Here is a 22,849-nt window from a genome sequence, read left to right as displayed (position 1 = left end):
AGCCTGGATAGAGAGATCAGTCAAGCATGTACAGTCATTGTAGTCCTGGTATTCCACATGTTCAAATCAAAATACCTGCTACGTTCACTGAAAAAAAGATAGATATATTTTGACATCAAATACTTAAGTTTTTTCCTTTCTCTTACACACGAGTGTAAAAAACAATATAAGAAAGCAAAGCAAAAACAACAAAAGGTTTATTTAAAAGGCTGAGTTGTCTCATGATCAGAAACTCATAAGGGTTGAAACGTGTAACGAGTGTTCACAGCTTCCGAATATTCAGTGCGAACTGATTGGTTGAATGTTTCAGTGCTAAGTACCATATTTGGAAACCCCTCGCTCTTGTTGTTCCAAATATGGTACTTTGCAAATTGAATAGTCAGAAGCTTGTTTCCCAGCACACAAGGGGTCGTTACACGTTTGAACCCTTATGAGTTTCTGCTCATGATCTAATTACCGCTGTCTTTAATATTTCAGGATGGACGAAATACTCACAAGTTACTAGTTGGTGCACCTCCACTGGAAGGTCCTACGTTTCCACTTACACGAGTATCATACAATGCCAAAGGTATTGTGAGACTAGGCCAGGATGCAACGCTATTGAGTTCTGGGAAGGAGGAAGCCGCTCTTGCTACGAATGCACAGACACGTCCAAGATAACACCGTACACCAACTCATACATGTGGGGCTACCCTGTATATGTCTGGGTTAAGAGTAAGTTGACTGGAATCAGAGTTATACATATACATTTTTTACCATAATTGCTACTAATCTTGTAATCTGATTGGCTATCGTTGCAGACAACGCTGCTCGCGTCAATGTGCCACGCAATACCTTTTTCAGCTCGCGCACTGAAAAAAAAAAGAAGCATTTTCGCCTTGCACGTTAATATGCGCCATCACAGTGGTCAAAATTTGTGGACTCACTCGGCTGTGGCTCGTGAGTCCACAACATCTTGGCCACTGTGTTGATGCATACTCGTTGTCGGTAAGAGTACAGATAATAACGCTAAAACACATTCGACTTGCTAAATAGAAACGAGCGTTTTACTGAAAAATACAGTTCTGGTAAGGTTCATACGAAACAGCAATCGGTACTCGACTAGCACATCTTTCTTATCCTCGCTTGTGAGGATATTGATGACATCATTTCCCGCTTTTTCACCGTTGTTTGTGCAAACAGTCAGTTTGTCTATATAAGACATGCAAACTTACACGGTGGCTTGAAGATATAAATTCCATTTTGTCGTATTTTAAAAATGATATTCTTTTTACAACTCGAAAATAAAATTCATATCTTCGCGCCGCCGTGTAATATCTTCCATTTAGTATATACCACACAAGTGAATAGTTCGCGCCTCCTGATTGGTTAACTCGGAAGTGATTAGCAAGTACTATTCACCTCCGAGCAGCCGCCGCAAGAGATTTTAAAATTTTCGACCGCTTGTCACGCATAAAATAACGTTTTGATCCAGTAATAATTCAGCTTGTGTGGTATATACTAAAACAATTATTCAACTCAGTGTCGGTGAAAGTGATTTAACATCATCCCCCTTTAGCAGCAAATCCCGGCCTTTAAATTATTATGATTAGATTGCTTCCTATTGATTATAATGTATTATATTTGATTTCAAATCTCTTGTTTTGCTTTATTCACGTATTTGTTGTTGTTGTTATTGTTTTAGATGGCTTCACTCGACTGCTACCTTTATCACTTTCTGTGCAAAGCACAGCAGCAATATATTCCCCTCCTAACTTGTTAACTTCTTCACCCACCGGTGAGTGTTTTTGACAAAGTTGAAATGTGTCTCTCCAGTGTACTGTAAAAGCCGTGAACAGACTATGTTATATTGCAATCTATTACTAATTGAATTGCGCTCTACCCTGTCCAATTACTACTACACATCATTTATTCGGTGTTGTCTTGTACGGCCCAATAGATACTAATATTATCTCACCAGTTAAGTAAACAGAATATAAAAAAGAGAAACAAGAATAAAAAAATACTAGAATCAGAATTATGATAATCATTCAATTGCAAAATCGAATATCACGGAACTATTTTGCCCTAAAACTGCTTTGTAACATGATACCGATCGGACATGTTAATAGAGTCGGGTTGAACATAGCGTACCCGTGAGCGCTTGGCACCTCTTCACCAGACTCCTTCCCGCCGGATCGCTTCTCTTCGCCACTCGCGCGTGTGACTCGAATGTGAGCCTGCTCGCAGGCTAGGGTAAACAACGCAAAATTAAGCCTTCGTTTTCAAGTAACACAATGATATCCATCGTGAACAACTCACATTGCTGCGCAAGAGATGCTGCAAGATGGTTTAGTGCGTGCATTGTACCAAGAGACTATGGTCTAGTAGTCTCTTGTACCTGAAGTAAGTGAACAAAAGGGAATATAATAGAATGCATCCTGTTCAAAGCCTTCAACATAAATGTAATAGAAATTGTTTTAAAAACAAAAGGCGTTATATTTTGAATGCATAATTGCAGTTAATAGAAGATAGAATATAGCAGTAATGACATTTATTTTAATCTTATTCTATCAACTAGCTTCTTCCGCAGCAACAATGTCAATGGCGTCACTCTCCGGTAAGAATCAATTGCCTTATCAACTTATAGTTTTTTCGCGAAAAATTCAGAAAAAAAAACCGAGACACGAAACAAGCACACAAAATTAAAATGAATGATACTGAATAATCAGGTCAGCAAATTCATTGAAACATATGTGACTTTGTTTCAGTCATCCAAACTCTCTCAAAGTTTTAAATACATCTTTTTCTTTACCGGCATCCTATACATGGACGTGACTTCTTCCTTCTAATACTGATATAGTTTCAATTTTGTCGATCCTAAAAAACGAAACAAGTTGCTCAGTTATAACTGGAAAAAAGTAAGCCTGGATAGAGAGATCAGTCAAGCATGTACAGTCATTGTAGTCCTGGTATTCCACATGTTCAAATCAAAATACCTGCTACGTTCACTCAAAAAAAGTTAGATATATTTTGTCATCAAATACTTAAGTTTTTTCCTTTCTCTTACAAACGAGTGTAAAAAAAAAATATAAGAAAGCAAAGCAAAAACAACAAAAGGTTTATTTAAAAGGCTGAGTTGTCTCATGATCTAATTACCGCTGTCTTTAATATTTCAGGATGGACGAAATACTCACAAGTTACTAGTTGGTGCACCTCCGCTGGAAGGTCCTACGTTTCCAGTTACATGAGTATTATACAATGCCAAAGGTATTGTGAGACTAGGCCAGGATGCAACGCTATTGAGTTCTGGGAAGGAAGAAGCCGCTATTGCTACGAATGCACAGACACGTCCAAGATAACACCGTACACCAACTCATACGGCTGGGGCTACCCTGTATATGTCTGGGTTAAGAGTAAGTTGACAGGAATCAGAGTTATACATATACATTTTTTACCATAATTGCTACTAATCTTGTAATCTGATTGGCTATCGTTGCAGACAACGCTGCTCGCGTCAATGTGCCACGCAATACCTTTTTCAGCTCGCGCACTGAAAAAAAAAAAATGCATTTTCGCCTTGCACGTTGATATGCGCCATCACAGTGGTCAAAATTTGTGGACTCACTCGGCTGTGGCTCGTGAGTCCACAACATCTTGACCACTGTGTTGATGCATACTCGTTGTCGGTAAGAGTACAGATAACGCTAAAACACATTCGACTTGCTAAATAGAAACGAGCGTTTTACTGCAAAATACAGTTCTGGTAAGGTTCATACGCAACAGCAATCGGGACTCGACTAGCACATCTTCCTTATCCTCGCTTGAGAGGATATTGATGACATCATTTCCCGCTTTTTCACCGTTGTTTGTACAAACAGTCAGTTTGTCTATAAAAGACATGCAAACTTACACGGTGGCTTGAAGATATACATGTAAATTCCATTTTGTCGTATTTTAAAAATGATATTCTTTTTACAACTCGAAAATAAAATTCATATCTTCGCGCCGCCGTGTAATATCTTCTATTCAGTATATTATACACAAGTGAATAGTTCGCGCGCTCTGATTGGTTAACTCGGAAGTGAGTTGCAAGTACTATTCACCTCCGAGAAGCCGGCCCGAGAGATTTTAAAATTTTCGACCGCTTGTCACGCATAAAATAACGTTTTGATGCACTAATAATTCAGCTTGTTTGGTATATACTAAAACAATTATTCAACTCAGTGTCGGTGAAAGTGATTTAACATCATCCCCCTTTAGCAGCAAATCCCGGCTTTTAAATTATTATGATTAGATTGCCTCCTATCGATTATAATATATCATATTTGATTTCAAATCTCTTGTTTTGTTTTATTCACGTATTTGTTGTTGTTGTTGTTGTTGTTGTTGTTTTAGATGGCTTCACTCGACTGCTACCTTTATCACTTTCTGTCCAAAGCACAGCAGCAATATATTCCCCTCTTAACTTGTTAACTTCTTCACCCACCGGTGAGAGTTTTTGACAAAGTTGAAATGTTTCTCTGCAGTGTACTGTGAAAGCCGTGAACAGACTATGTTATATTGCAATCTATTACTAATTGAATTGTGCTCTACCCAGTCCAATTACTATTACACATCATTTATTCGGTGTTGTCTTGTACGGCCCAATAGATACTAATATTATCGCACCAGTTAATTCGATTTAAGGTAGCCGAAAACAGTTTCCAGTACTTTTCAAGACTTAGAGTTTGATGGGTCATTACAACCACTCTATACTTGTTGACGCCAACATCATGGTATCAACAAACTGCCCAATCATCGGGGAACAAGTTGCTGTTAAGTTTGTCGCTTAATAGGTTACCATAGCAATAATATGACCTGCTAAATACACCCTTAATTTTAGCTTTAAGCGCTTATAAATTAGAAAACGAACTCCGTGACCCCCATTTTTCATTATCGAATTGTAATTAGCATGATAAGATGCAACTTTTCGCAAAGTTTAAAAAAATTCTGCGGAGGGGGTTCAGAGCCACCTTAAATTTTCAAAAATTTAAGATGGCTCTGAACCCCCTTTACAGAATTTTTTTAAACTTTGCAAAAAGTTGCATCTGATCATGCTAATTACAATTCGATAATAAAAAATGGGGGTCACTGAGTTCGTTTTTGAGTTATAAGCCCCTAGGGCTGTAATTAAGGGTGTTTTTAGCAGGTTATATTGTTGCTATGGTAACCTATTGTGAAACAGAAATGATAACAACGTGTTTCCCAATGATTGGGCAGTTTCTTTGATACCATGATTGTAGCATCAAGTGATAAAGAGTGGAAATAACGACCCATCAAAATTGAAGTGCTGGAAACTGTTTTGAGCCACCTTAACAACGAAGGTCCTACAGAATATTAAAAAGAGAAAGAAGAACAAAAAAATACTAGAATCAGAATTATGATAATCATGACGTGATATCCATCGTGAACAACTCACATTGCTGCGCACGAGATGCTGCAAGATGGTTTAGTGCGTGCATTGTACCAAGAGACTATGGTCTAGTAGTCTCTTGTACCTGAAGTAAGTGAACAAAAGGGAATATAATAGAATGCATCCTGTTCAAAGCCTTCAACATAAATGTAATAGAAATTGTTTTGAAAACAAAAAGCGTTATATTTTGAATGCATAATTGCAGTTAATAGAAGATAGAATATAGCAGTAATGACATTTATTTTAATCTTATTCTATCAACTAGCTTCTTCCGCAGCAACAATGTCAATGGCGCCAGTCTCCGGTAAGAATCAATTGCCTTATCAACTTATAGTTTTTTCGCGAAAAACTCAGAAAAAAAAAAACAGAGACACGAAACAAACACAGAAAATTAAAATGAATGATACTGAATAATCAGGTCAGCAAATTCATTGAAACATATGTTTGTTTCAGTCATCCAAACTCTCTCAAAGTTTTAAATACATCTTTTTCTTTACCGGCATCCTATACATGGACGTGAGTTCTTCCTTCTAATACTGATATAGTTTCAATTTTGTCGATCCTAAAAAACGAAGCAAGTTGCTCAATTATAACTGGAAAAACGTAAGCCTGGGTAGAGAGATCAGTCAAGCATGTACAGTCATTGTAGTCCTGGTATTCCACATGTTCAAATCAAAATACCTGCGACGTTCACTCAAAAAAAGTTAGATATATTTTGATATCAAATACTTAAGTTTTTTCCTTTCTCTTACACACGAGTGTAAAAAATAATAATAAAAAAAGAAAGCAAAGCAAAAACAACAAAAGGTTTATTTAAAAGGCTGAGTTGTCTCATGATCTAATTACCGCTGTCTTTAATATTTCAGGATGGACTAAATACTCACAAGTTACTAGTTGGTGCACCTCCGCTGGAAGGTCCTACGTTTCCAGTTACACGAGTATCATACAATGCCAAAGGTATTGTGAGACTAGGCCAGGATGCAACGCTATTGAGTTCTGGGAAGGAGGAAGCCGCTATTGCTACGAATGCACAGACACGTCCAAGATAACACCGTACACCTACTCATACGCCTGGGGCTACCCTGTATATGTCTGGGTTAAGAGTAAGTTGACTGGAATCAGAGTTATACATATACATTTTTTACCAGAATTGCTACTAATCTTGTAATCTGATTGGCTATCGTTGCAGACAACGCTGCTCGCGTCAATGTGCCACGCAATACCTTTTTCAGCTCGCGCACTGAAAAAAAAAAAGAAGCATTTTCGCCTTGCACGTTGATATGCGCCATCACAGTGGTCAAAATTTGTGGACTCACTCGGCTGTGGCTCGTGAGTCCACAACATCTTGACCACTGTGATGATGCATACTCGTTGTCGGTAAGAGTACAGATAACGCTAAAACACATTCGACTTGCTATATAGAAACGAGCGTTTTACTGCAAAATACAGTTCTGGTAAGGTTCATACGAAACAGCAATCGGGACTCGACTAGCACATCTTCCTTATCCTCGCTTGTGAGGATATTGATGACATCATTTCCCGCTTTTTCACCGTTGTTTGTACAAACAGTCAGTTTGTCTATATAAGACATGCAAACTTACACGGTGGCTTGAAGATATAAATGCCATTTCGTCGTATTTTAAAAATGATATTCTTTTTACCTTCTTCGCGCCGCCTTGTAATATTTTCTATTTAGTATATACCACACAAGTGAATAGTTCGCGCGCTCTGATTGGTTAACTCGGAAGTGATTAGCAAGTACTATTCACCTCCGAGCAGCCGGCGCGAGAGATTTTAAAATTTTCGACCGCTTGTCACGCATAAAATAACGTTTTGATGCACTAATAATTCAGCTTGTGTGGTATATACTAAAACAATTATTCAACTCAGTGTCGGTGAAAGTGATTTAACATCATCCCCCTTTAGCAGCAAATCCCAGCCTTTAAATTATTATGATTAGATTGCTTCCTATCGATTATAATATATTATATTTGATTTCAAATCTCTTGTTTTGCTTTATTCACGTATTTGTTGTTGTTGTTATTGTTTTAGATGGCTTCACTCCACTGCTACCTTTATCACTTTCTGTCCAAAGCACAGCAGCAATATATTCCCCTCTTAACTTGTTAACTTCTTCACCCACCGGTGAGTGTTTTTGACAAAGTTGAAATGTTTCTCTCCAGTGTACTGTGAAAGCCGTGAACAGACTATGTTATATTGCAATCTATTACTAATTGAATTGTGCTCTACCCATTCCAATTACTATTACACATCATTTATTCGATGTTGTCTTGTACGGCCCAATAGATACTAATATTATCTCACCAGTTAATTCGATTTAAGGTGGCTGAAAACAGTTTCCAGTACTTTTCAAGACTTAGAGTTTGATGGGTTATTACAACCACTCTATACTTGTTGACGCCAACATCATGGTATCAACAAACTGCCCAATCATCGGGGAACAAGTTGCTGTTAATTTTGTCGCTTAATAGGTTACCATAGCAATAATATGACCTGCTAAAGACACCCTTAATTTTAGCTTTAAGCGCTTCTAACTCAAAAACGAACTCCGTGACCACCATTTTTCATTATCGAATTGTAATAAGCATGATAAGATGCACCTTTTCGCAAAGTTTAGAAAAATTCTGCGTAGGGGTGCAGAGCCACCTTAACTTTTCGAAAATTTAAGGTGGCTCTGAACCCCCTTCGCAGAATTTTTTTAAACTTTGCAAAAAGTTGCATCTCATCATGCTAATTACAATTCGATAATAAAAAATGGGGGTCACCGAGTTCGTTTTTGAGTTATAAGCGCTTAAAGCTAAAATTGAGGGTGTCTTTAGCAGGTCATATTGTTGCTATGGTAACTTATTGTGTCACGAAAATAATACCAACGTGTTCACCAGTGATTGGGCAGTTTTTTGATACCATGATTGTAGCATCACTTGATAAAGAGTGGTAATTATGACCCGTCAATATCTACGTCTTGGAAAGTGTTGGAAACTGTTTTGAGCCACCTTAACATCGAAGGTCCTACAGAATATTAAAAAGAGAAAGAAGAACAAAAAAATACTAGAATCAGAATTATGATAATCCTTCAATTGCAAAATCGAATATCACGGAACTATTTTGCCCTAAAACTGTTTTGTAACATGATACCAATCGGACATGTTATTAGAGTCGGGTTGAACATAGCATAGCCTTGAGCGCTTAGCACCTCTTCACCAGACTCCTTCCCGCCGGATCGCTTCTCTTCGCCACTCGCGCGTGTGACTCGAATGTGAGCCTGCTCGCAGGCTTGGGTAAACAACGCAAAATTAAGCCTTCGTTTTCAAGTAACACAATGATATCCATCGTGAACAACTCACATTGCTGCGCACGAGATGCTGCAAGATGGTTTAGTGCGTGCATTGTACCAAGAGACTATGGTCTAGTAGTCTCTTGTACCTGAAGTAAGTGAACAAAAGGGAATATAATAGAATGCATCCTGTTCAAAGCCTTCAACATAAATGTAATAGAAATTGTTTTGAAAACAAAAAGAGTTATATTTTGAATGCATAATTGAAGTTAACTCTTATGTTAGTTCCGTAGCTCATTCGTATGTCCTGGACTTCTGATTTTGTACGACTTATATTGCATTGTTTTCAGAAAAGCTCTCTCGGGTGTCATCTATTACAACTCCTCCGATCCAAGCTTTCTCGCCAGCAAAGTATTCTTCTCCTTACTTACTGAAACCTTACCCCACAAGTGATTATTACCAGAACATTTTTTGTTTATTGATGACATAATAAGGAGGGGTTTACCTCAAAAAAGTAAAATGAAAACAACACTTGTAGTTACACTGAATAAAAGTTAGTGCGATGAGCATGATACACTGGTGATCCTTAACAGTGACCACTTTTTTGTTTCTCAACAGTCCTCAGCGGACCTTTTTATCAACAGTTCACATACACGATTCATTTACTGTTCTGTTACTTTCATGGGAACATATGACTGAAATCACAACTACCTTTGTCTTCGATGCGTGCTCAGTTAGTAGAGAATTGCACAGGTAATGCTGAGGTCATTGGCTTAAATCTCGTTGAAGTCCAACAGTTTCCCTTCCATTTCTATTTACAGGCTCGGTGGACATCCAAGCATCAACTGCTATGGTAATTCCTACTGTTTCTCGGGTGCCATTTGTTTTGCGCCTTCCCGCTAACTGCCAGCACAACTGTGTGAACACATGGGGCAGTTATTACTGCACTTGTCGGCAGGGTTACAAGTTACAAGCAGACGGGACGACGTGTGAGGGTAAGTTAATGATACCAACAGCGTATGAAATAGACCTGCACAACGCTGATAATTGGCGTATTTTTCATGCGAATAGACGAAGGTGAAAGGCGTTAATATAGATGTGGGTTTCTACCCCAAGAAAATAAAGGTAGAATTAGGAACGTCATGTCCATATGCTTATTGCATGGAATGTGCAGATTAAACTTAAGGTCGAAATACAGAAGTAGATATCGAGCTAATTGTTCTTGCAAAAAGAGAAGGAAGCACCAAAAGTATTAAAGAAGTTCTAGAAATAACAAGGGAAGATGTAATGAGAAAGATATGAAACGGATTAAGAATGACGAACTCAGTACAAGCCTAAGGTTCAGTATTTACGAGGAAGTTCTTTTAGAACATTTCGATAACTGACAATTTCTTTTGCTTAGGATACATATCTGCTTTAAAAGGGTGAAGACAGAGGTGAAAACGAGCCTTCTCTTGCTTGAAATAGGGGAGGGGTGGGTTCGGAACCTTGTTCTGCTCACCAGGCCAATTGTACCTCTCCACCCGAATGGCCACTACAAATATAATGACAGATAGTTGCTTTTGAGAAAAAAAAACACCTTTTCAATTGCTTCGCTGTTATTCCTAAGTTCCTAAGTTTCGTTAAGCTTCATGCTTACTTCAACACACTTCTGTACTGAAAGATATTTCATAACTAACGAACGGTTGCGAAAGTCGTTTATGTCTGTTGTTATTGTCAGATATCAATGAATGCAAAACCCAAAATGGCGGTTGCACCCACCAGTGTATCAACATTCCTGGGTCTCACTATTGCAAATGTCGCGATGGCACAACGATGAGCATTGATAACAAAACTTGCCATGGTAAGTTGGGCCAAGTTCGTGCATTATTAATGTTTTCAGTTTGACTCTGGCGACGGTTACATACAGTTAAGAGTTTATTGCGAAGGATGCTCCAACTCACGTCAAAAGGCTTGAGAGTTTCACCTTTTTATTTTCTAGCCCTAGCGAAAATTGTTGTTCACTTTTCGATCTGTTTTGATCTGATGATTCTGTTTAACATTTTTCATTTTGCCAGCTAGGATGTTTCAAGACTGATTTGGTATAATACAGACTTGCCAGACTTAAACAATACTTTGATGAAACCTGGAAGAGTTTAGTTGGAGAAAAAGAATAGATTCTTAAGTGCTGCATAGCAATGATGTAAACTTGTCAACTGTGATAACTAGAACATATTGCTTCTTACTTTCGCAGAACCTGGAATCAATGTGAAGTGCACGGATAAAGCCATGTCCATCATCTTGGAGAGGAAATCTTTTCAAGGATTTGATCCCAATAAATTGTCTCTCCTTTACCCGTCTTGCCGTGCCTCTTACAACGATTCCCACATTACCCTGCGCACGAGCTTAAACGACTGCGGAACAACGCATAACGAGAGCGATGACGCAATCACGTTCTACAACGAAGTGCGAAGCCTCCAGTTTTCTCCTGGAAAGATCATTACCCGGAACCAAAACGTGTCAATTCCGTTCTATTGCAGTTTCGGACGAAAGGCAATAGTACGAAATCCAAGCTTCAAAACATGGAAGAACTATGTTGCTTCTTCTGAAGGTAGCTTAAGCAATAAAATGTTTTCTCTTTCTTTCTAATGCTCCGGCAGTTAGAAGGACTGCAGAACCGCTCCAATAGAGGTGAAGTAAACAAACTACACCTGCGAAACATTGTAAAGATTGCTTATTTTAAATTTGCCCAAAGATGGAATTTCCATCATCAATAATTTCATTTTCCTTCTTTGACCGCTTTGCTTCTACGCACATGAGGAAACTTCGCTTTTTTGGATTCGCCATGAAAGTGGCATGATTTGATTTGACAATTATGCTTTCTGTCGTTACAGAAAAACTAATCCGGACAAATAAATGGTTGATTCAGTAAGTCGAATTGTTCGACGTAATGTTCGGTAGGTCAGTTGATCAGTTTTGGGGTTACATTCCGATACTACCGTCATATTCTTGTTAGTTGGTGAGAACAAGGTAATAGGGAAAGGATGGAGAAGATGGATAAGGGAGGTACAAGAAAGTACCAGGAGAAACCTAATCTCCTAAACCCGCAAGCGCAGAGAAGAATTCTCATGTGACTATCTTTTCATACACAGGTGGATATGGCAACTTTACCTTTACAATGGATATGTTCAAGACAAGTAACTATAATACCCCGTATAGGTATGATGATTATCCAGTCACAGTCAGTCTACAGGATCGTTTGTTCCTTCAGATCGCAGTGAAGTCGCATCAATCGAACTTGGTTGTGTTTGTTGACACCTGCAAGGCGACGACATCTTCAGATCCGTACTCGGTTCCTCAGTATATCTTCATACAAAGAGGGTAAGTGTATTTGTAGATATAGTTTGAGTATGTTCTTAAACGTTGCAGCCTAGCTTCTAATCGGACCCTGAGTGACATTTGATCACTCGCACATGAATTATAGAAATATCGACCTCGTGCTCGAGAACCATGCACTGGACACATCGAGAACTGAGTACCATTTGTTCCGTGGTTTCTTCGTCTTAAGTTTGCTACCTTTACTAATTTCAACACAAGAGCTCTGATATCGAGTTCACGGACTCAGACGTTCAGGGGTCTGGTCTAACCATACTGACCTCAAATAACAGATAGCTTAACATATTTCTTCAGCTGTTAGGTTGTGAAATATGAGGACCTTTTTTAATAGGCTAACCTCTTACGTGTTGAAGTCGAGCAGCTCACAGCTGAGAGTCCTGAGATACCTAGTAACCATGGTCATGCTACCAACGTGAAATGTTGTGGTAGCACCCCATGGTCATAACTGTGCTCCAATTAATATCTCATCAGAGATAAACATCTGATACAGTAGATAAAGTTATCCCTGACATGAAAGTTACCATAAAGGTTCTAGTTTCTCGTAACGTAACCTTTGTCCGTTTGTACGTGGAATAACCTCTCTCTCCTACTGATCTATACTAACTTATCTTATTGACACTCATCTTCGTTTGCAGATGTGGCTTGGATTCCACCTTGACTTATTCGTATTCCATCAATTCTAAGCAGCGCCTTAGCATTCAAGCTTTCCGTTTTATCCAGAATCATCCAGTGGTTCACTTCCACTGTGAAGTCCTAGCGTGCCACCGGAACACTGCGCGTTCACGCTGCCTTCAGGGATGCTCCCGCAGTCGAGGACGCAGGGACGAGGACCCTGGATCCCTGAGCACTCAAGTATACGAGATGTCTTCGGGACCAATCAAATTTCAAAAGACAAACCCAGGAAAATGGAACAAGAACGGTGAGTACCGCAATTTGTAGGGACGATCCTCGTTGAAAGGTCGGGTATAATATAACTGCTGCACCACTTTTCGGGACCTTGATCAACTTAAGAGGTGTGTTGACCTTTCAGCTGCTGTCCAAACAAACATGGGTCTTGTCAAAGGAGTTGCAGCAGCCGGTGGAGTCCTGCTTCTTCTTGCCATCGCCCTGGCTGTTGCAGTTGTCCATGTAAAGAAGCGTTTCAAGGGTGCTTTGGCAGACCGCAATAGAGTTTACGCCATGGAGCAGTTAAGCAAGTACGTTATAGAAGAGAAAGCCAACGATGGTTTTGCTGAGGATGATGACGTGAACGGGTCGGGAGAGCAGGACCTCGACTTGCAGGCCTCTACTTAAAAGAAAAACCTTTTCCTATACAAGAGGTGTGGGGGAGAAGGCTGCGTGACCTGATCGTGCATAGCATTTTCTGACGTAGTGCTGTAGAATATGCTTTGTTTTGCTTTTATGTATAAATATATCACAAAATTGATCATCTTAGGTGGCGTCCACACTACTCTGGAGAAATTAGAAAACACAGCTACGGCGAGACCTACCGTCCACACTTATCTGTGGAGCTTTTCAAAACCGACGGCGGTTAGGCCTACTTTCGCTTGCTTCTAGCGCCCAAGAGATCGCGCGGCCCTTTTTTTTTTTTATTGCAGTTTTCCTTCGCGTCACACACGACAGACTAAGCGAAAGAGGGACTACTCGTAGTCCAGGCGGAGCCTCCCCGTATAGGCCATTATAGGGAGTACCCCCCCCCCCCCGGGAAATTGAGCTGTCATCTCTAGCAATTCCCTGGTCCGATATCGGTACGTTCCAATATTTATAATGTTAAAATCAACATTTTCAAACAGAACTTTTCAAGCTTTTGAAAATAGTGTAGCATTCGATGACGCACAGACAATACAGACCGGATGGCATTTGACCCTTTGACTTCTCAGTCTGCAGTCAACCATATTCTTGAGCTTAAGTGGTAACCAAGATTTCAGTTCTCCTCATGTTGTTGACAGTCATCAAGTGGCTGATTTGTAGGGATGTTCAGATCGGTTTATCATCGCCGCTCGGTTTCGCGCTCGCAGCTACGCCGCGCGCACTTGTTCTCCAACACATAAGCCTGCTTTCAGGCTAGTTTATATCTCAGTGGCCCTTGATGGGTTTACAAAATACGAAATCATTGGTAACCTTATAAGAACCACGGAAAGGATATAAAAGGTCTATAAAGTCCCGGGGGGTACTTGATCCATGTTTGGGTATAGGGGTGCCGCCGGGGTTTGGAATTCCTGACCCTGTTTAGGACAAAAATACTGTAAAAACTCTTTCCTGTGTAGGACAAAGAAACACAAAGAAATTAGTATACAAAAATTTGGTTTTATCAACGGAGTTGATAACGTAAATTGGCCACCGTACAGGGATTCTAAAAGCTGACGTTTCGAGCGTTAGCCCTTCGTCAGAGCGAATCGAGGAATTATGGGTTGTGTGTAGTTTTATAGTAGAGTAGGAGCTACGCTATTGGTGGTAACATGGCAACGTGAAAAATAGGAATATATTAGTTAAATGAAAAGCGTTCGTTAATACCGTGAGGATTAAGGGTGCCGATTTGAAAGATGAATTTTTGTTCCAGATTCTTGCGGCTTTCCGTCGTACCTAGATGTAGGGAAAGGCCGCAGATAGCTATGTGTTTTTTGGAGTGGTCAGGCAGATTAAAATGGCGAGCGACTGGCTTAGATGCATCCTTGTCATTCTTCTCAACATCGCGAAGGTGTTCGCGGAATCGGTCACCTAGTCGTCTACCTGTCTCACCAATGTATAATTTATTGCATAACGTATAGGTTATGCAATAAATGACATTTGCGGAGGTACATGTGAAACGATCGGTAATCTTAACAGATCGCTTAGGTCCCGATATCTTGCTAGATATCTTGCCGATATCAAAGAAATTAGACCTACCGGTACTATATATTCTGTCAATACGCGCTAGTATTTGTTCTGACTCTGTTTAGGACAGAGGCGAGTAAAATTGTATACCCCGTTCAGGACAGCGAGGCCAAAAAAACCATACCCTGTCCAGCGGCACGTCCCCGTATAGCCCAAATAAGAGAGTACCCTCCCCCCCTCGGGTAAAGTCCAATACCAGAACCACGTCTCGAAATTTCCTTTTCTGCGGTTTATCTGTCAACTGTGTGTATAGGATTTCATGATATTGCTCACAGCTTGGCAGCTCAACTTCATCGTCTTCATCTAAATCAAAGTTATTTACTGACTGCAGACGTTAGTTATGTTTGCCGAGCGAAATTTCTACTCTTCATCTTTATGCAGATGCAGTTCTCGATTCCTAACCATACATTCGTAATATTCAGAGAATGGAAGGTGACCTCAGTAAGCGGTAAGATGTCGCTTTGTAATCTGTATAAGCCTGTAATGGGCTCTGATAAGATCTGAATTATCAGCCTGAATTATACCATGTAATATGTATTTGTTTCCACGTAAACAGTTCCACTAGAGTTTGCTTCCGCCTACAATTTAGATTTATGTGTGTCACACAGCAAAAAGGAAAGACATGATTGATTACGGATAGAAATTACCCACACCGATCATACACGTACACGATCATGATAACATAATTACGTGTGTGTGTGTGTGGGGGGGGGGGGGGGGAAGGGGGTACAGTCCACTATGACTTTAGACTCCTTTGCCTAATACCACACCGTGTTCACCTGCCACTTTGCCAAGCTAGCTATTCTGGACATATGTCTTTGTAATATGTACAAAGCCTACACCAAATGAGATGAGAGCGACTGCACGCTATGAACCCAGCTTGTTTTAATAGCCTTTAAAATTGACCAATAATTGCAAGCTCACCAACATGTTACATCTCTAGATTACTTAATCCACGAGTTTAGCCATGGGTTCCCTTTGATTGTACACCGAATTACATAGGGTGGTTTTTGGTTTTCTAGTTGGTCATATTTTATATAGAGGGTTGTGATCAGCTGCTACGAATGATCCGAAAAAAATGTCTATCACTATGAGTATCAGCATTTTGAGCCTTTCAAGTATATTAGGAGATGTGTTCATACATATGTATTTTATTTCATAAGCGAAAAGTAAGCGCTTTCATGGCAAAGTGGAGTCCAGATGTTGGAGCACTTTGATCCACCTGCACAAAGTTGTGTGAAACGCTTCGACAAATAGCTCAGAAACGATGTATACCACAGATCTAAGAATTGGAGAGGTGGTTTCTAACTTTGTTTCCAGCAACATTCCAAGTTATTGGCCTGTTTCATTGAACGTTTCGAATTTATTTTTTTTGTTGCGTGAAAGTGAATATGATCTATTGCACATACGTTTTTCAATGGTCGAGAAACAATCGATATGAAAGCTGTGGTGAATCAATTCCCACCCCTATTCACATAACAGAACATTTTACTTCTTTTCCCCTTGTCCATCTCCGCAGTAGTCACATGCGCCTCTCGAGCACCTATTTTTTAATTTGCCAAGTACGAAACAAAACAAGTAAATGTTTCTGCAGCTATTATTGCTCATTCATAACAACGCGGATAATGTACCAGTGAAAATAGTTTAATGTTTACAATCGTAAATAAATTCAACAGGTGACATAGCTATATAGGGGTAGTACGTCTTGGAACAGGTTGTTGGAATGGAAATGTCTATTTTTGCGAGATCTAGGATGTAGCGTGACATCAGATAAACTGGTTTCACGTGAAAGAAGCCAGCGAGGCAAAGGCGGGTGAATCACTAGTGTAGCAACATAGACAAAGTATGAAAAACTATTCTTGTAATTAATATACCTTCTTTAGGTAACTGAAAACCGGTATCCAGCTGCAAAGTTTCCAAATTAACAGAGTTGTGAATAACGCGGCCGATGACCTCCAGCTCCAGGTAGCTAACATGCAGATCAAGAAAGTAGCAATTAATTAAAGAAAAAAAACGACATCGGCGGATGATGTTCGTACAAAGAACAGCTGCGGCAGAAAGAAATCAATAATTTTCGGCCATTTATAACATACCGTTGCTGGAAGTTCTGTACTTTCGATTTCGTCATGTTGTCAACAGGCAGGATTAGAGGAAATATCTTATTCATAACATTTTCAGAAGGCTGAATTCAGCATATTCACGTTTTAGCGTCATTTGCCATCTCGTGGAAGATGCGCTTTCAATCAGTAATAATATAATAATAATGATACATTTATATAGCGCCTTCACTATAAATATTCGATGGCGCTGTTTACAACCGAGTCACACTGAAGCCCCAACGTAGAACCCATCACTTGGTTGCTGCACTGCACGTTATAAACTCCGATTTTCATGGAATTCTGTAAGACGTGAGGCTGTTTCAAGTCTCTCGATACCGGAAATCTTCTCCTCCGCGGCTATGTTCATTTGTTGCATTTATTGTTGCAGTTGTTTTTCCACAGAGGGAGGTCAAATGTTTTGCTCAGAGGGGTGTAGTACATTGCTTTTTACCCAATGAAATCAGCGCCTCGTAATTCTATTGTCTTTTTGCTGCACAGAACACTAAATTACACTGGGTTGCCTGTGGTACGTGCAGCGTTCCAGGCAATTTTTTTCAAGTTGAGGGGTCATTAGAGACCATTTAAGGGCTCATCCAGAAGTCATACCAGCAAAGTCCCTTTGGCTCACAAGTCCTAACACGTTCGTATGACGAAACAGATCCTTTTCTGAGGTTAAAAACCTGGCTACCGGCCTATTAATTAATCATTTGTCAGAAAGAAGAAATTCCTGTCCTCTTTAAAGTGGTACTACGACCAAAAAAACAATTCTTTTTTTTCTTTGGATTTCAAAACTATGTTAACTAAACACTAACTGACCCAAGTTTTAAGTTCTGATTTTAAAAAGACACCTGTTTATTTTAAGTGGAATTTTCTTATTTATTGGTCCGCCATTACTAACTTTAAAATCTTGAGAGAGCTGGGTCGAGGAGAAAATGACGTCAAAGACTCACTAGTTTAAGAATGTAATGCGTGTGTACGCGGCCGAATTAATATGCAGCACGGGAGTTTCGGGCTTTCAGACTTTTAAACCCGTGTTTTGCATATGTAATAAATTGCGTTTACACGCTGAAATTTTAAGCTAGTGAGTAAATGACGTCATTTTCTCTAGATCCAACCCTCTGAGGTCCAATCGGCCAGTTTTGAACGTGAGTAATGGCGGACCGTGAAATCCAAAACTTACACTCAAAATAAACAGCCTTTGGATAAAACTCAAAGCTCAAAATTTTGCCAGTTAGGTGTTAAGCAAACACGCTTTCAAAATCTGAAGAAAAAAAGGCAATGATTTTTTGATCATAGTACCACTTTAAAAAAAGTTGACAGGCATTGCTTACGTGTGGTAGTGAAGTAACACAGCGATTTATTCCATAATGTCAACTGAGCTGTGTGTTGTCTTCCAGGAGATTCAAGTTGTCCTTGCGTAATATGTAGCTCTATTAGTGCACGATATTGTTTTGGTATTGTCTATCATTGTAGTGCCATGGTAGAAGTCTTGGGTAAATAGCCTGAGAAGACATGTGGTTACTAGCAAAGTACTGAACGCAGAAAGATTGAAGAAAATAAATGGGAAGTGAAAAACATTGTCTTCTGGGATGACATGTTGACAGTTGTCTTTGCGTAATATGTAGGTCTAACAGTACACGATATTGCTTTGGTATTGTCTATCATTGTAGCGTCACGCATGGTAGAAGTCTTAGATAAATAGCCCCTTGATAAGACATTCCATTCTTGAGTTCCATATGGGTATATTTTCTTTAAAGATGTACTAAAACGCCATTCGCGTTACAATGACTTTCGACGCCATTACAGGTTAATTGTGCAGAGCAAGCTACGCATTACCCCAGCCCCCTGAAACCTAACAAAATACGCACAGAAGACTCTATGCACAAAGACACCACTTAGCAGGGGAGTGACAGGCAAGACTTTTCGAAAAAAAATAACAAACAAACCCACGAAATGAAACCGAGATTCCGACTGGGTTTGGCAATCCAGTAACGAGATGCTTCCGTGAAGCATACACTGGGTTGCCTGTGGTATGTGTTACAGAAAATCAGAAGGCACTGAATTGTGTGGTATTGATCTACAGCATTCCAGTCTGTGAAGAATAACAAATAAAAGAGAAGCAAGAAACATTGGCTTCTGGGCTGACATGTTGATAATTTTCAAGTTCCCTCACAACTTCTTTTCACCACAAGTGTGCCCTCTGAGCATCTGACAGCTTTGTAAATACTAAAGTTCACTGAAGTGAATCCCTCTCCGGCGGTGTTAGTGTCAGGATGGGAGACCAAAACAATAAACCCCTCATAAAACAGAAGCATCTGACCGAAAATACTATAGACGCTAACAAATGCGAACTCAGCAAGGTACAGATTTTATTAGCTTACTTTAATGCTATCAAATGCGAACCAAGCAAGATACAGATTTTGTAAGCTTGTTTTATGCAAAACAAATATTGATGTAAAAGTAAATAAATATGGATACACAGTTTTTAAGAAGAGCAGAAGGAAGTTTCAGGACGGTCGATCGAGAATAAAATATTTTGCCATCGGTAACAAAATTTACGACATGAAAACAACATTAATTTTGAACCACGAATATAAAAAGTTACCATCAGCGAAAAACATTTTGGGAGATTTTAGTTGTTTTGTTGTAATTGTACTTTTGGCTGCACCGAGTAAATCGCACATCGAATTCAGCGGGCGCAGTGATCAAGTTACCGCGGCATGTTTACTCGCGAAACAGAGAAGCATCTGTGTCAAATGATGCCAAGATACCGGGTTTTTGTTTTTGTTAGTTTTCTTTTTCTTTCAATTGTTATAAATTGATCATGACTAAAACACCACACGAGTACATACGGGTACCATACGAGTAACATACGAGTAACATACGGAACATACGGATACATACGCATACATATACGACTGACATACGACTAACATACGGAAACATACGGATACATACGAGTACATACGAGTAATACGAACGTTTTTCTCATAAAGGAAGCTCTAATTGCCTTGCAAGCATTTTTCACGTCAGCAAACACGTACCCGGCTCAGTTTGAGGGGGGGGGGGGGGGGGGTGTTGATAGACCCTCCAAGGCTTTCGTTAAATTTAGTCACAGTAAAATAAATTCACATGGAGTGCAAAACCCTTAAGGCGGCGAAAGACGAGATACAAAAACCCTCAACTTGTGGCGCAACATTGTTTCGTTGCAAGTTCTGGTCGATGTTTCGCGTTTTTCACTTTGCGTGATCAACTTGACCCGCACGAAAAACATTTGTTGCGGGTTGAAGAAATGCAGGGCGCTGAGTGGTTGATTTGCTAGTACAAGAGCACATTTGTTTCGCGACAAGTTGTGAGCTTGATGAAAAACGAGCAACAAAGCCAAAATTTGTTGCTCAGAGTAGACCGCACTCTACTTTTCGCAACAACTTTCTTCAACCCGCAACAAATGTTTTTGTCGCGCGACAAGTTGATCATGCAAGGTGAAAAACGGGAGAAATCGACCCAAACTTGCGCCAAGTTGAGGGTTTTGTATCTCGTATTTCGCCGCCTTTAGCTTGCGCAACAAAATGACAATATATGGATGTTGCTCTCGTAGTTGATTATGACTGTCAGGCCAGTTTACATTTAAGATACGTAAGGAGCAGGTCTGTCATAATCGTTTACCCCATTTAAGCTTTCTGGCTTGATTTTGCACTTAATCTGAAATAGTCAAATCAAAATGGCGGATCTGATGACGTCATACGACATAAGCGACATCCAAAATATATTGTCATCTTGTAGCGCAAGCTAAGGGTTTTGCACTCCATGTGAATTTATTTTACTGTGACTAAATTTAAAGCTTTCATGCAAATAATTTTTCACAGTCACATTTCCAATTTTTTTAACCTTTGCAGAGTTGAGTACAAAATGAATGTTACTTGCCAGACAAACAGGCAAACTTTAAAGAGTCTTTAAATAGATGCGACTTCAGTAAACACTGTGAGACACATCTACTTGTGGTGTTCGATTCCTTCTCTGTCTTTGTTGAACCCGTAAGTTACCAGAGAAATTTCCATTTGGTTTCAGTGTTGTACGAAACACCACCTTGACGAAATATTAGAAGTAGAGCTTATTTTGATTTCGGCTCGACGGGCGAAAGACTCACGCTGTCGAAGTCCATTACTCGTCGCTTTTAAGATTCCAGATCTTTATGTTTCGCCACCTGTCTTGACGTTCCATTCTTGAGCTCCATATGGGTATATTTTCTTTAAAGATGTACTAAAACGCCATTCGCGTTACAATGACTTTCGACGCCATTACAGGTTAATTGTGCAGAGCAAGCTACGCATTACCCCAGCCCCCTGAAACCTAACAAAATACGCACAGAAGACTCTATGCACAAAGACACCACTTAGCAGGGGAGTGACAGGCAAGACTTTTCGAAAAAAAATAACAAAAAAACCCACGAAATGAAACCGAGATTCCGACTGGGTTTGGCACCCCAGTAACGAGATGCTTCCGTGAAGCATACACTGGGTTGCCTGTGGTATGTGTTACAGAAAATCAGAAGGCACTGAATTGTGTGGTATTGATCTACAGCATTCCAGTCTGTGAAGAATAACAAATAAAAGAGAAGCAAGAAACATTGGCTTCTGGGCTGACATGTTGATAATTTTCAAGTTCCCTCACAACTTCTTTTCACCACAAGTGTGCCCTCTGAGCATCTGACAGCTTTGTAAATACTAAAGTTCACTGAAGTGAATCCCTCTCCGGCGGTGTTAGTGTCAGGATGGGAGACCAAAACAATAAACCCCTCATAAAACAGAAGCATCTGACCGAAAATACTATAGACGCTAACAAATGCAAACTCAGCAAGGTACAGATTTTGTTAGCTTGCTTTATGCAAACCAAATATTGATGCAAAAGGAAATAACTATTGATACACAGTTTTTAGAAAGCGCACAAGGAAGTTTCCGGGACGGTCGATTGAGAATAAAATATTTACGACATGAAAACAACATTAATTTTGAACCGTAAATATAGAATATAAAAAGTTACGATCAGCGACATACATTTTGGGAGATTTTTGCTACGTTTAAATAAATCGCAAAATCGAAAGTGACATGGCCGGAATTCAGCGGGCGCCGTGATTAAGTTACCGCGGTATGTTTAGTCGCCAAACAGTGAAGCATCTGTGTCAAATGATGGCAAGATACCGGGTTTTTGTAAGTTTCTTTTTCTGTCAAGTGTTATAAAGTTTGACAATAAATGAGCGAATTCAAAACAAAGATCACAATCGCCCAACTCTTGTTTATGCAAAGTCAAAATTTACTCTCCGAGACGCGTACGACGTTATTTATCACCAGGTAAGTTCATCATTTTGGAAATAGCAGCTACTTTATTATTCATCTGCGTCACAATTTCGCACTGATTTTGGGACTCATTTTGTTGAAACTCAAGCACGCTTCCAACAGGCCTATGAACCCTTCCTGCTTACAGAGCAATACTAAAAGACTTCTCCCATATCACATTTTAACCTTAAGCTCTAAAATTCAATACACAACATGATATTATAATTCACAAAGGCAGAAAATACCACAGAATCCTTTTCCAGTGAAAAATTTATTGAAACAAACAACATATTTGCTCATAGAGGTGAAAACCTCTTCCTATTTCATAGCTTGCGTGAAGACAAGAAACTCAATCGTGTCAAATTACCATGTACTTCAGGTAAATACAGCTCACTTTGATTTCGGCTCGACGGGCGATAGATTGTTGTCGAAGTCCATT

The 22,849-nt window shown here is 39.6% G+C and overlaps 1 protein-coding gene across 1 annotated transcript in view; it reads left to right on the top strand.

The window, feature by feature from the left end:
* LOC138015672 (uncharacterized) overlaps positions 1-13,538 on the top strand; it is a 145,215-nt gene extending 131,677 nt beyond the window's left edge. The window contains exons 43-57 of the mRNA XM_068862777.1: positions 478-714; positions 1,685-1,777; positions 2,561-2,599; positions 3,159-3,395; positions 4,378-4,470; positions 5,700-5,738; positions 6,301-6,537; positions 7,487-7,579; positions 9,080-9,178; positions 9,551-9,724; positions 10,450-10,572; positions 10,963-11,319; positions 11,861-12,089; positions 12,740-13,023; positions 13,135-13,538. Of these exons, the coding sequence (XP_068718878.1) occupies positions 478-714; positions 1,685-1,777; positions 2,561-2,599; positions 3,159-3,395; positions 4,378-4,470; positions 5,700-5,738; positions 6,301-6,537; positions 7,487-7,579; positions 9,080-9,178; positions 9,551-9,724; positions 10,450-10,572; positions 10,963-11,319; positions 11,861-12,089; positions 12,740-13,023; positions 13,135-13,397 (2,597 nt within the window). The 3' untranslated portion in view covers positions 13,398-13,538. The remainder of the gene's footprint in view (positions 1-477; positions 715-1,684; positions 1,778-2,560; positions 2,600-3,158; positions 3,396-4,377; positions 4,471-5,699; positions 5,739-6,300; positions 6,538-7,486; positions 7,580-9,079; positions 9,179-9,550; positions 9,725-10,449; positions 10,573-10,962; positions 11,320-11,860; positions 12,090-12,739; positions 13,024-13,134) is intronic.
* The last annotated feature ends 9,311 nt before the right edge of the window (positions 13,539-22,849 follow it).

Source organism: Montipora capricornis, chromosome 1 (genome assembly GCF_036669925.1).
Source record: "Montipora capricornis isolate CH-2021 chromosome 1, ASM3666992v2, whole genome shotgun sequence".
In the NCBI taxonomy this organism is placed as follows: domain Eukaryota; kingdom Metazoa; phylum Cnidaria; class Anthozoa; order Scleractinia; family Acroporidae; genus Montipora; species Montipora capricornis.
Note: the sequence above shows the minus strand (reverse complement) of the source record. Positions and strands in the feature narration are given on the sequence as shown.